Below are 13,425 nucleotides of genomic sequence, written 5' to 3' on the forward strand. Positions count from 1 at the left end.
AATTGGTTTAAAATACCCTTAGTCGGTGCAGTATACTGTTTATTCGACCAGGTGATTGTCAGGGGTGTTGCCGCCATGTTTTATGCCTCCGTTGACGAGGTCCCCAGAGGCATTATGTTTTCAGGTTGTTCGTGTCCATTCGTCTGTGCCATGATAGGTTTTCGTCACCACGATAACTTGAGAACGGCTGAAGGGTTCTTTGTCAAACTTGGTGCAGGTATGTATGAGGTGAAGATGAACTGATTAGATTTTGGGGTAACGAGGTAAAAATAAAAAGGTCAGAGGTCATGTTAGGTAAAATCCTGTTACCGCGATAACTTGTGAACCATTGATGGGATTCTGACCAAATTTGGTGCACTTGTGTATGCTTCAAAAAGGGGACGAAAAAACAACAACAACCACAGTCCCCGAAAAAGGCCAACCACCGCTTGCGGGTTAAAATGGCCTCTAAAGGTGTTGTTTTTTTTTTTTTGTGTATGATAATGTAAAGACGAACTGATTGGATTTTGTGGTCAAGAGATCAAAGGTCAAAGTTCGCAATAGGTCTATAACTTGAGAACGGCTGAAGTGATCAAAATTAAACTTGGCACAGGTATGTGTATTGATGGAAAGATTAACCGATTGGAATTTGATGCCAATAGGTCAAAGGTCAAACTCTGTTGTAGGTCTATTACTTGAGAACAGCTGAAATGATCCAATTCAAACTTTGAACAGGTGTGTATAATGATGTGAAGATTAACTGATTAGATTTTGGGGGCAAAGTTCAAAGGAAAAATTCCTAATAGGTTTATAACTTTAGAACGGCTGAAGTTATCCAATTCAAACTCCGTAAAGGTATGTATAATGATGTAAATATTACCTGATTATAATTTCGGGCCAAGAGATCAAAGGTCAAAGTCTGTTCTCGGTTTATAACTTCAGAACGGCTGAAGTTATCTAATTCAAACTTCGTCAAGGTATTTTGTATAATGTTATGTATATTATGTATAATAAGTATAATGATGTAAAGATTAACTCATTAGACTTTGGGGTCAAACGTCAAAGTGTAATGGGACTATAACTTGAGAACAGCTGAAGTGATGTTATTCAAACTTCATGCACATATATATAATAATATGAAGATTAACTGATTAAATTTTTGGAGTTCAGAAGTCAACGTTCAAAGCCTATAATAGGCCTATAACTTGAGTGATTAAAGTGATCTATTTCAAACTTGGTGCAGCTATTGTCGTGCGAATCCCTCGGTTAATACCGTCGGATCGCGGATGACCAAATGGCTTTAACTGGAGGTGACGATCGATGACGGATTCCACTATAAAAGCAAGGAAGGAAGAAGGAAGAGGAAGAAGTGGCAAGCCCTTACCTGTAGCGACCCTACGGCAGCTCCGATCCTGGAGGAAATGAACTCAAACAGAAATCCGGGGTAAAATGTACAAAAATAAACAGGTTTATTATACGGAGCGCGAGAACAATGGACGCGACGTGTTGGGACGTCCCCACACCATACCTAACAACAGGACAAAGGAGGAATCAACAAAATAAAACGTTCGTCATGTGCGTCTGTGGGTGTGAGCTTGTCTGTCTATGTGTGATGTCGGTCAGGCTCCGTCCGGGTCCAATGTTGGCACGAAGCAGGCCTCCGTCCGCCTCGCTCACGCCTGTGGCATCAGTCGCACGTGAGGTCCCGTCTGCTCGAAGCACCACACCTCGCTCCAAGCTCCAAGCACCATGACAAGAACACCACAAAGAACTCAGGGAAGACGCCAACGACCACCAGGGAAGAACGCACGGAAGAAGAAAGAAACGACCACCAGGGGAGAACCAGGTAAGAACGCAGGTAAGATGACCAGGGAAGCCGATGACCGAACACACCGAAGCACAAGCAGCCGCACAGAACCCAGAGCGAAAAATGCCCGCGAACCACCAGTTTTGTCTCCCATGGTCTGACGTCAATTCTGGCGAGTTCCAATCAGTCCCTCCGTTCTTTGCGATCTTTCCCGCCTCTTCACGTCACCGGCGCTTGTTCTCCAACTAGCGGCCTGCTTTTAAGTGATGGTTTGTTGCTTTCGCCCTGATTGGCTGAGTGTTCACGCCTTTCGCACTGATTGGCTGAGGTGTCCACGGTCGGTGGCCAATCAGTGTGTCGCTCCCTTCCACCAACCAATGACACGTTCCCTGGGCATGGCTATAGCCTGCCTTGCACGATGTTTGACGCCCACGCCGGCGTTGTACGCGGCCGCTTCCTGCTGGTCTTTCCTGTAAGTCTTTTTGTGGTGGAGGGGAATGAATTAATGTGTGCACCAAGGGACCTATCTTAGTGTCTACATGAGTGCGTTGCCATAATGGACACTGGATTGCTCACAGAGGGAACGACAAATGAGGGAATTTTACCCATAATCCCTGCACTAATTAGCATGCCCCGCCCCCTAGTGGTGGGGACACAGATACAACTTATACCGACATCCGGGCGACACACAGAACTTATTACAGGTAGATTCCCTATCACGACAGTCGAGTACCTACCGATGCAGATCTACCTGGATCTAGATATTCCTCTACCCCCCCCCCCCCCTTGACATAACAATAGGTATAATAATGTAAAGAATAACGCATTCGATTTTGGGGTTCTGAGGTCAAAGGTCAGAGGTCAGAGGTCATGTCAGGTAAAAATGCGATAACCTGTGAACGGCTGAAGGGATTTAAATGAAAACTTGGTGCAGGTATGTATCATGATGTAAACATGAACTCATTAAATTTTGGGGACAAGAGATCAAAGGTCAGAGGTCATGTCAGGTAAAAAGTGTGATAACTTGAGAACAGCTGAATTGATTTAAAGTAAACTTGGTGGACTGGATTTAAAGTCCAACGAGGATAAGCGTGGATAAGATAAGCGATAAGCTTCCTGAATGTTCCACAGTGCCTGGAAACATTCCACCATCATCCCCATTCTCAAACCAGTTAAAGACCCCACTAATCCATCCTCCTACAATTTCGATAGCATCCATTTCGGTCATCAGCAAACTAATGGGGAAGATGGTGAACGCCTGATTTTCTTCTTGGACAAGAACAACCTGCTGTATAGGTACCAAAGTGGATTCAGGAGGGATCTAGCTCACACAGCCCAGGTATCTTGGCTGACGTTTTCAGGATCGAGCAATGGGCCAACAAATAAGGATTCGTTATTTCTGCCTTGAGGAACTCCAGCCTGGTCAGGAAGAGATGAGAGAATTCCATTTAGAGCCACACATTGACTGCGACAGGAGAAAAAGCCACGCGTGGAGATTTCCATGGATACCAGAGGAGAGTTTGGTGAGCAGGGCGAGGTGCCAGACCATATTGAATGCACAAGATATGTCAAGGGAGACGGCTCTGATTTCCTTTTGGCATTGAGAACATCCTTTCATTGTTGAGACAGCAGAAGCAGCATGTCAAGAGTGGTGTGGCCTCGTCTGAAGCCAAATTGATGATCAGAGATCAAGCCATTGGAGAAGAGGAAGGATTTCATGCCTCAACGTTCTATAGTGCATCAACCATTTTAATTAACAAGTTGGATACAAGTCCACATACGCATATGCATAAATAAATACAAAACAATTACCAGACATTTGAACACAAATAATCAAACCAATCAGATTCAATGAAACAATTCCAGAAGCGGTCGAAGATGGTGGTAAGTCGTAAGTCTTCTTCCTGAACGTCATCACACTCAACTCAGAAACCTGATCAATGGTACATTCAGCAGCATATATTCAACGAAAAGATAAAATGATAATTTGACATTTGTGATGGATTCTGATTTGGATGTAATTGATTTTCCATTATATTTGCCCTAATTTCAAATTTCTAATGTTTCTTTTTTGCTTGAGCAACCCGGGCACTCCAGCTATAAACACTTATATACTTTACTCGGGGTATAAATACAATTACAACTTTGTTTGGGGGGTAACATTGGTGATGTGGCCTCATGTGGGAGTGTGGGGGCCGGGGGAGGGCCGCAAATTCTCCATGTAAATGTGCACCGCATAGCGTCACCTGGTGTTGGTGGCAAAGGATAATACAATTTCCTTTTTTTCCTGGGCAACACTATGGTTAAAGCACTCCTCACACAGGTAAATCTTTCCTCTCTCCCTTCGCCCCTCCCCCAAAGCACCGGGGAGCTTCTCAAAGCCACGCCCCCCCCCCCCCCCCCCACAAAAACATGTTCATGTAGTATATCTTTCCCCTCCTCCCCTCACACCCACTCCCTTCCTCTCCCCTTCTACCTCCCCCCTCTTCTCCTATCTCCGCCTTTCCACCCCACACCCGAACACCCCCCCCCCCCCACCACCCCACTCCGCAATGCCGGGTACTTCGGCTCGTTCACAATGACACAGACAGTGCATTTGTGCTTTGAGGACCTCTCTTTATTGCGAAGTCCTTCACAAATTCATGTTTCATGAAAAACATAGGCAAGAGTCTTCTGATAAACAATTTTCCAACAAGGGTGTTCACCCAATATCACACATGGCAATAAAACAGGGACTACAGCAAAGATTAAATAAAAATTGATGTCCAAACTGCCATGGAAGATGCCATCTGAGCATAACCAAAAAGGGACAAGAAAAACAACTAAATCAGATGGAAAACAAAATTTCTGAACACTGGTCACAATCAAAAACCTCAAATGGAACTAGGCTGGATACATGGCAAGGACAGAGACAATAATTACAAACTGGCAACGGAAGAAAGGCCCTGAAAGAAGCACGATGAGATCCAAGATCAGGTTGAGAGATTGAGTTTTGTAACCATTTGAGTTTTTGGCATCAATTTATCAACAATCCTCTGTTATGAGGACACGTCGCCTCAGCAGGATGGGCACCTTTGACTATGCCTGCTTTCTCAGGAAGTGAGGGATGGTGGGAAAGGTGGATGGGGGTTAGTGGTGGTGATGGTTTATTGGTGGTCGTGGGGGAAAGGTGAAAGGGGGATGGGGTGGACGTGATGGTGGGGGAGGTCGGCCAAATATATTTTGTGATCTGATTGTATATATACTATGAATCAGAAATCAGAACCCAAAACGTATCAATAAAAAGGAACCAAGTAAAAATTTATATTTATTTTAAATTATCAGTTGGAGCTGGAAGGGAATGTCAACACAAATTTTCAAAAACTGGATTGGAAAGTTGAACTTCCAGCCTCAAAGAGCAGATGTCCCTCCAATACGCCACCTCCCTCAGACTTCTGGCCAAGTTTTTAAGACGTATATTTTCTTTTGCCCATATAACGATCTCGATCTCAATTAATTAAGTCAAACAAAAGAAGTTACGCTGATGAATAGAGGTAATTCACGAATGTGGTTCTAAGGTTAGCTTTAATATTTCAACAACATGATGGAATTTGTTAAATTAATTTGGAAGAAGAAGAAGACGTTTTGGTCACAAATATACTAACATAACCACATTCGTTTGCTCCATCATAATAAAAAAAAGATATCATTGAAACTTTAATACGTCTTCCAATTACATACTATTGAAACCTGATTACCCTGATTAATTATGTCCAATAAAAAACAGAGTACTGAAGGAGCTGGGGCTCCCACGTCGATCGGAAGAATGGACGCGACAAAAAGCTGGAATTCATCCGAGTTGCTTTAATCAAACCAAACACTCAGGCACTCTGAAAAGCCCGTTTATCGGGCAGCAATATATATACATATTATCCCGGAGCGTTTGCCCAGGAAAGGCGAGAGGGGGCGTGGCCCAGCGTCCCGACCGAGGCCTGGCAAGTTGAGCGCGGGCCTGCCCGGGCGTCCTGGACGAGCCCGGCATGGTGATCGCTCCGCGTCCTTGATAGGTGCAAGGCGATTGTGAAAACCCAGCGGTAGCCGCTACACACGTCCCCCCAGAATCGACTTGCACCGGCAGGGTCAATTTGAGGGGGGTCCTGATGACCCGGCCGAAGCGACCCCTGGCGGGTCGTGGGAGGGGGTCCGGTGTGGTGGTGGGCGGTCGAGTGGGGGGCACCGTGGACGGGGGGCGGCCCCGCCGCGGCGGAAGGGCCACCCGTGGTGGGTGGTCGACGTCCACGTGCGCCGGCTTGAGGCGGTCCACCGCAATCCGGTCCGACCTGCCGCCGATGTCGATGACGAACGACTTGTCGTCCCGTCGCAGCACCCGGAAGGGCCCGTCGTACGGCGGCCGGAGTGGCCCCCGATGTGCGCCGTGACGCACAAAAACATACTCCGCTGTGCGAAGTGCTGGGGGGACGTAGGACTGGGGGTCACCGTGGTGGGATGTTGGCACGGGGGCAAACCGTCGGGCGGCCTCCTGGAGGTCCGAGCGCTGGTGAGCTGCGGACCAGGGACTGGTAGCGTCGGGCACGAATTCGCCCGGGACGCGTAGCGCCTGGCCATAGACAAGCTCGGCGGTGGATGCCTGGAGGTCCTCCTTGGGGGGCCGTGCGGAGGCCCAAAAGGACCCACGGCAGCCGGTCGGCCCAACCGCCGTCTTGAAGGCCGGCCATGAGCGCGGCCTTCATAAAGCGGTGGAATCGCTCGCACAACCCGTTTGCTTGGGGGTGGTAGGCCGTAGTACGGTGGAGCTTGACCCCCAGGTTGCGGGCGACCGCGCCCCACAGCTCGGAGGTGAACTGTGGTCCGCGGTCTGACGAGATGTCCGCCGGTGCGCCGAAGCGGGCGACTCAGGTGGCGATGAAAGCCTGCGCCACGTCGGCGGTGGTGGTGGAGACGAGGGGAATGGCCTCCGGCCACCTGGTGGTCCTGTCCACCATGGTGAGCAGGTGTGTGAACCCCCGTGACGGGGGGAGGGGGCCCACCAGATCCACGTTGACGTGGTCGAAACGTCGTTCGGGCACGGTGAAAGGTGCCAGCGGGGCCTGGGTGTGTCGGTGGACCATGGCCCGTTGGCAGGCCGTGCAGGTGCTGGTCCAATCGCGGACGTCCCGACGAAGGCCGTGCCAGACGAATCGCGCCGACACCAGCTTCTGGGAAGCTTTCCGGCCCGGGTGGGAAAGGCCGTGGAGGGAGGCGAAGATGCGGCGTTGCCAGGTGACGGGCACGATGGGGCGAGGCTGGCCTTGGGAGACGTCGCAGAGCAGGACAGTGTCCGCGAAGGGGATGTCGGCCAGGCGGAGGCCCGTGTCCGCCGCCCGGAGGGCTTGCACCATGGTGTCGGTGGTTTGGTCCGCCGCCATAAGCGCAAAGTCCACGCCCAGGTGGACCGCGTTCGCGCTGGCCCGGGAAAGACAGTCGGCCACGGCGTTGTTTTTGCCGGCGACGTGCCGGATGTCCGTGGTAAACTCCGACACGGCGGAGAGGTGGCGCTGTTGGCGGGCCGACCACGGCTCCGTGACCTTGGTCATGGCGTAAACCAACGGCTTGTGGTCGACGAACGCCGTGAAAGGTCGGCCCTCCAGGAGGTGGCGGAAATGGCGGACGGCCAGGTGTCGACCGAGGAGCTCCCGGTCAAACGTGCTGTATTTGAGCTCGTTCGGCCGGAGCTGCCGGCTGAAAAAAGCGAGTGGCTGCCAAACCCCGTTCACCCATTGCTCATGTACGGCGCCCACCGCGTAGTCGGAGGCATCCGTGGTGAGGGCGATGGGAGCGTTGAGCACCGGGTGAGCGAGCAGTGTTGCGTCGGCGAGGGCCCGCTTTGAGCTTTGGAAGGCCGCATCCATTGCTGCGGACCAGGCGATGTCGTGCTTGGCCGGCTTGCCCCGGAGGGCTTCGTAGAGGGGCCGCATGAGTTGAGCAGCGCGGGGCACGAAGCGGTGATAAAAATTCACCATTCCCAGGAATTCCTGCAGGGCCTTTATGGTGCGGGGACGCGGGAAAGTGGTGATGGCCTCGACCTTGGTTGGCAGCGGCACGGCCCCGTTCTTGGTGATGTGGTGGCCCAAAATATCAACGGCCGTCGTGCCGAAGTGGCATTTGGCCGGGTTGACGATGAGGCCGTGCTCGCTGAGGCGCCCGAACAGTGTTCGGAGGTGGAGGAGGTGCTCGGCCCGGGACGTGCTGGCGACGAGGATGTCGTCCAGGTAAACGAAAAGGAACGGCAGGTCACGCAGCACGCCGTCCATCAAGCGCTGGAACGCCTGAGCCGCGTTCGAGACCAAACGGCATCCGCAAGAATTCGAATAAACCGAACGGCGTGATGACTGCCGTTTTAGGGACGTCGGCCGCCCTGACAGGTACCTGGTGATATCCCCGTATGAGATCAATTTTCGAAAAAATGACCCGTCCCGCCAGACGGGCGGAGAAGTCTTGGATATGCGGGATCGGGTACCTGTCGGGGGTGGTAGCATCATTGAGACGGCGGTAGTCACCACACGGGCGCCATCCACCCCCCGGCTTTGGCACGATGTGCAGTGGCGAGGCCCACGCGCTATCGGAGCGCCGCATGATGCCGAGGTGCTCCAACGCGTCGAATTCGGCCTTCGCCACGGCGAGCTTGGCTGGGTTGAGGCGGCGGGCCCTGGCGTAGACCGGCGGGCCCGTGGTTGGTATGTGGTGCTCGATCCCATGCCGTACTGCGCCGGCCGAAAACGTCGGCCGCGTGAGGGCCGGGAACTCCGTGAGCAGGCGAGCAAACTCGTTCGCCGCCGGGACGGCGCATGCCAGCTCGGTCGGCGCGGAGCTGCTCAATGTGCATACCAGGGAGCTGAAGGTTTCGGCGTTGATTAAACGACGCCGTTGGACGTCCACCAGCAGTCCGTGTGCGCAGAGGAAGTCGGCGCCTAGCAGAGCCATGGGCACGTTTGCGGTTACAAACGTCCAAGCAAAGCGTTGGCCGCCGAAGCAGAGGGTGACGTTGCGCGGGCCGAAGGTGCGGATGGTCGATCCGTTGGCCGCAACCAAGGAGGGGCCGCAAACCGCGGATTGCCTGTCCTGGTCAGAGGCGGGTATGACGCTCAGTTGGGCGCCGGTGTCGCACAGGAAGCGCCGTCCGGACGCTTTATCCGTGATGAACAGTAAGTTGCCCGTGTGGCCGGCGCTCATGGCTGGTAATGAACGCCGGCCCGGCCGTTTCCCGGCCTGCCAAAGGTGCACGGGGGTCGGCATGTCCGGGCCTTCTGTCCGAACCTGGCATGATAGTAACACCATGCTTGGTCAGGTGGAGGCCCCGGTCGTCGTGCTGGAGGTGGTCGGCTCGGTGTAGCGGCCGCCAATTGCGTCGGCAGTTCGGTCGTCGACCGTGCCGGGTGCTCGGGCGCCATGGGTGTTGCGTCGGACGGCGGTGGGTCCCATGTCGCCGCTGCGATGCGCTGTCCTGCGGCGGAGATCTTGTCGGCTTCTCTGGCAAGGGCCCGGGGATCTGTGATCGTCGTGCTTGCCAGGGCGAGGCGTACCGGGTTAGGCAGCTGACGGAGGAACAGCTCCCGGAACAGGAATGCCGGAGAGTGCTCGCCGAGCAGTGAAAGCATGTAGTCCATTCGCTCGGAAGGGCGCGTGTCGCCGAGCTCGGGCAGGTCGAGCAGGCGCCGTGCGCGTTCCGCCGATGGGAGGGCGAAAGCGTCGAGGAGAAGCTTCTTAATCGCGCCGTATTTGTCAGCGGCTGGCGGGCTCTTGAGGAGGCTCAGGGCACGGGCCGCGGTGGCCGAACCGAGCGCTGCTACCACATGGTGGAAGCGGGTGTCGTCGGCCGTGATGCCTCGCAGGGCGAACAGGGAATCCGCCTGTGCGAACCAAACCGCCGCGTGAGCCTCCCAGAAGGTAGGCAGTTTAAGGGCGACTGCCGTGTCCATGTCGGTAGGTCACCAATGAAGGAGCTGGGGCTCCCACGTCGATCGGAAGAATGGACGCGACAAAAAGCTGGAATTCATCCGAGTTGCTTTAATCAAACCAAACACTCAGGCACTCTGAAAAGCCCGTTTATCGGGCAGCAATATATATACATATTATCCCGGAGCGTTTGCCCAGGAAAGGCGAGAGGGGGCGTGGCCCAGCGTCCTGGCTGCGGCCTGGCAAGTTGAGGGCGAGCCTGCCCGGGCATGCCCGGGCGTCCCGCCCGAGGCCTGGCAAGTTGAGCGCGGGCCTGCCCGGGCGTCCTGGACGAGCCCGGCATGGTGATCGCTCCGCGTCCTTGATAGGTGCAAGGCGATTGTGAAAACCCAGCGGTAGCCGCTACAGTACGTCTATTAAATACACACTACCAGAAAATGAGTGCAGCATGTCCATTAATTACATGCTATTGAAACGCGATTACAAGGGTCTTCTGCGTGTTTTTGGTCTTCGTTGTATTTTGGATCTTTGTATTATCCCCAAAATCCAACTCAAAATTTCCTCCATGAAAAAAAGGATCTTGAGTTGGCATGAAGCTCGAAGGTGTGAAAACATTTTGCTACCTCGGAGACATGCTGAATGGAGAAGGTAGATCAGACTTGGCAACGGTTGATGAAGTGAGATGTGCATGGAAGAGGTTTCGGCAACTGAGTGGCGTGCTGTCGAGGAGGGGAGTGTCGTTGAAGCTGAAGGGAAAGGTGCATGCTGCATGTGTGAGAAGTGTCATGATTTATGGGAGTGAGACATGGGTAATGAACGTAGAGCAGCAACAAAGGCTGGAAAGGGTGGAAATTCGAATGGTTCGGTGGATGTGTGGAGTATCGTTGAGAGAGAGGAAGACAAATGATGAATTGCGAAAGATGATGGGAACAGAGCCTGTGATGGATGCTGTGAAGAGAAACAGGTTGAGGTGGTTTGGTCATGTGTTGAGGAAGGATGAAAGTGACTGGTTGAGAAGAGTGATGGAAATGAATGTAGAAGGAAGTAGAGGACGCGGAAGATCGAGAAAGGCTTGGCTAAATGCGGTGGAAGAAGAAATGCGGGCAAGGGGGTTAACAAGGGGAGATGCAGAAAATAGGGCAAAATGGAGAAGAATGTCATGGGGTACCTCAGGCTAACCCCCGCTTGAGCAGGGAAAATGGCCTTAAAATGCCTGTTGTTGTTTGGTGTTGTTGTATTTTGGGATTGTCAGGGTCTTTCCAGTCTTTGTGGTATTTTGGGACTTCACGGTCTTCAGCGTCGTTGGGGTATTTTGGGATTTTAGGGGTCTTGGTGCTCTTAAGGATTTAAAAATCCTCTTGACCTAATTTTTCAGATCGTGGTGTTTCAGATTTCAGCTCTTCTGCATGGATCATTATATGCGTTTTCAAATTGCCTTTTTGAGAAAAACCTTTATCACATATCCTGCGTTTGTGAGGATAATCTCCTGTATGGACAATCATATGTAATTTCAAACTCCCTTTTTGAGAGAAAGCTTTGTCACATATCGAGCATTTGTGAGGTTTTTCTCCTGGATGGATCCTCATATGCAATTCCAGATCGCTTTTTTCAGAGAAACCTTTATCACATTTCCAGCATTTGTATTGACGCTGTCCCGTGTGGATCATCATGTGCTATTTCAAATTGCAGTTTTGAGAGAAACCTTTATCACATATCCTGCGTTTGTGTGGATACTCTCCTGTGTGGACCATCATATGTAATTTCAAACTTCCTTTTTGAGAGAAACCTTTGTCACATATCGAGCATTTGTGAGGACGATCTCCTGTATGGATCATCATATGTGATTTCAAACTTCCTTTTTGAGAGAAACCTTTATCACATATTGAGCATTTGTGAGGATGCTCTCCCGTATGGATCACCATATGTGATTTCAAATGGCCTGTTTGAGAGAAGCCTTTATCACATATTGAGCATTTGTAAGGTCGCTCTCCTGTGTGGATCGCCAGATGTGATTTGAAACTGCCTTTTTGAGAGAAACCTTTATCACATATCGAGCATTTGTAAGGACGATCTCCTGTATGGATCATCATATGTGATTTCAAACTGCCGTTTTGAGAGAAACCTTTATCACATATCGAGCATTCGTAAGGACGATCTCCTGTATGGATTCTCGTATGCGTTTTCAAATGGCCTTTTCGAGAGAAACCTTTATCACATATCGAGCATTTGTGAGGATGCTCTCCTGCATGGACCAACATGTGCCTTTTCAAATGGTATTTTTCAGAGAAACCTTTATCACATATCAAGCATTTGTGAGGTCGCTCTCCTGTATGGATTCTCGTATGCGTTTTCAAATGGACTTTTCGAGAGAAACCTTTATCACATATCGAGCATTTGTGAGGATGCTTTCCTGTATGAACCATCATGTGCAATTTCAAATGCTGGTTATGAGAGAAACGTTGATCACATATCGAGCATTTGTAAGGTCGTTCTCCTGTATGGACCATCATATGTGATTTCAAATTGTGGTTATGAGAGAAACGTTTATGACATATCGAGCATTTGTGAGGTGCCTGTCCTGTATGGACCATCATATGTGCTTTCAAATGGTGGTTATGAGAGAAACCTTTATCACATATCGAGCATTTCTGAGGGCGCTCTCCTGCATGGACCATCATATGTGATTTCAAATGGCCTTTTTGAGAGAAACCTTTGTCACATATCGAGCATTTGTGAGGGCGCTCTCCTGTATGGATCATCAGATGTAATTTCAAACTGCCTTTTTGCGAGAAATCTTTGTCACAGACAGAGCACCTGAAGGGGCGTTTTCCAGTGTGCATCCTCCTGTGTATTTTCATGTTACTCATTGAAGCAAAATCCAATCTGCACACATTACACTTATGATGTATTACCCTTTCTTGAACCTTTTTGTGTTTGTTTAATTTAACATTGATGTTGGTGTTGCGAGGCCCAGACACGCACTTGTATTTTATTGGAAGCGACTCTTGAGCTCGTGATTGTTTCTTCAAAAAAGTCTTCTTCCTCACTGTCAAGCTGTGACTGGACCTTATTTGTCCCATATTACTTCTTGATTGTTCTACAGAAACAAAGAACACAACATTTTCTTATTTTTGGTCAAAATCAAAATGTTTTACAGTTTTCCAAAATTTATATATTTTCTCAACACAAAAGATTGTATGTTGGTTTTTTACATTTCCACTCACCAGTTGCAAAACAGGCAGCACTTCCGTTTGTCGTGTGAATATCATCTGAACCTTCCTTTAGAGAAGCACATTTTGAATCTTCTGTGACAGATGAATTGTTGTTGTGTTGTCTGCCTTCCACATCTACAGAATAGACATCACCTGTGTACAAATCAGCGTCAGTCTTTTGCAGGGAAATGAGATAGAGAACAATCTCGAGAGGTCACAGAACATGTTACGCCATGCAATGTATACTTCAATTTAAATATAATAATATATTTAAAGACCAGTGGGGTCACCCGTGGGAATCCCACGGGCATGGACGTGTGTGACATTTCGACATATTGAGTTCGATGCTGCACCTGCACCTTCAGTTTCACAAAATGGTTATTGGCAATTTATCAGATGCACAAATGATGTCATCTACACAATGTATTTACTTCTGATAACATGTGAATGCATGTGCATGCACACCCACACACACATACACACATATACACACAC

At 50.3% G+C, this 13,425-nt stretch overlaps 2 protein-coding genes across 3 annotated transcripts in view; both read right to left on the reverse strand.

Annotated features, from left to right (window-relative positions):
• Window positions 1-13,425, reverse strand: part of LOC137429473 (uncharacterized) — a 483,513-nt gene that overhangs the window by 429,354 nt on the left and 40,734 nt on the right. The window lies entirely within an intron of this gene.
• LOC137428871 (uncharacterized) overlaps window positions 9,753-13,425 on the reverse strand; it is a 38,967-nt gene continuing 35,294 nt past the window's right edge. The window contains exons 3-5 of one of the 2 annotated variants that reach the window (XR_013623887.1): window positions 12,943-13,083; window positions 9,998-12,815; window positions 9,753-9,946 (exon numbers count right to left, since the gene is read on the reverse strand). Coding sequence is in view for 1 of the 2 variants with exons in the window: in XM_078780706.1 (XP_078636832.1) it covers window positions 11,392-12,815; window positions 12,943-13,083 (1,565 nt within the window). In the remaining variant the exon portion in view is untranslated. Of the gene's footprint in view, window positions 12,816-12,942; window positions 13,084-13,425 lie in introns of both variants that reach the window. The other variant, XM_078780706.1, reaches the window with a different exon arrangement.

The sequence above is a fragment of the Myxine glutinosa genome, chromosome 6 (genome assembly GCF_964187855.1).
Source record: "Myxine glutinosa chromosome 6, kmMyxGlut1.1, whole genome shotgun sequence".
Taxonomy (NCBI): domain Eukaryota; kingdom Metazoa; phylum Chordata; class Myxini; order Myxiniformes; family Myxinidae; genus Myxine; species Myxine glutinosa.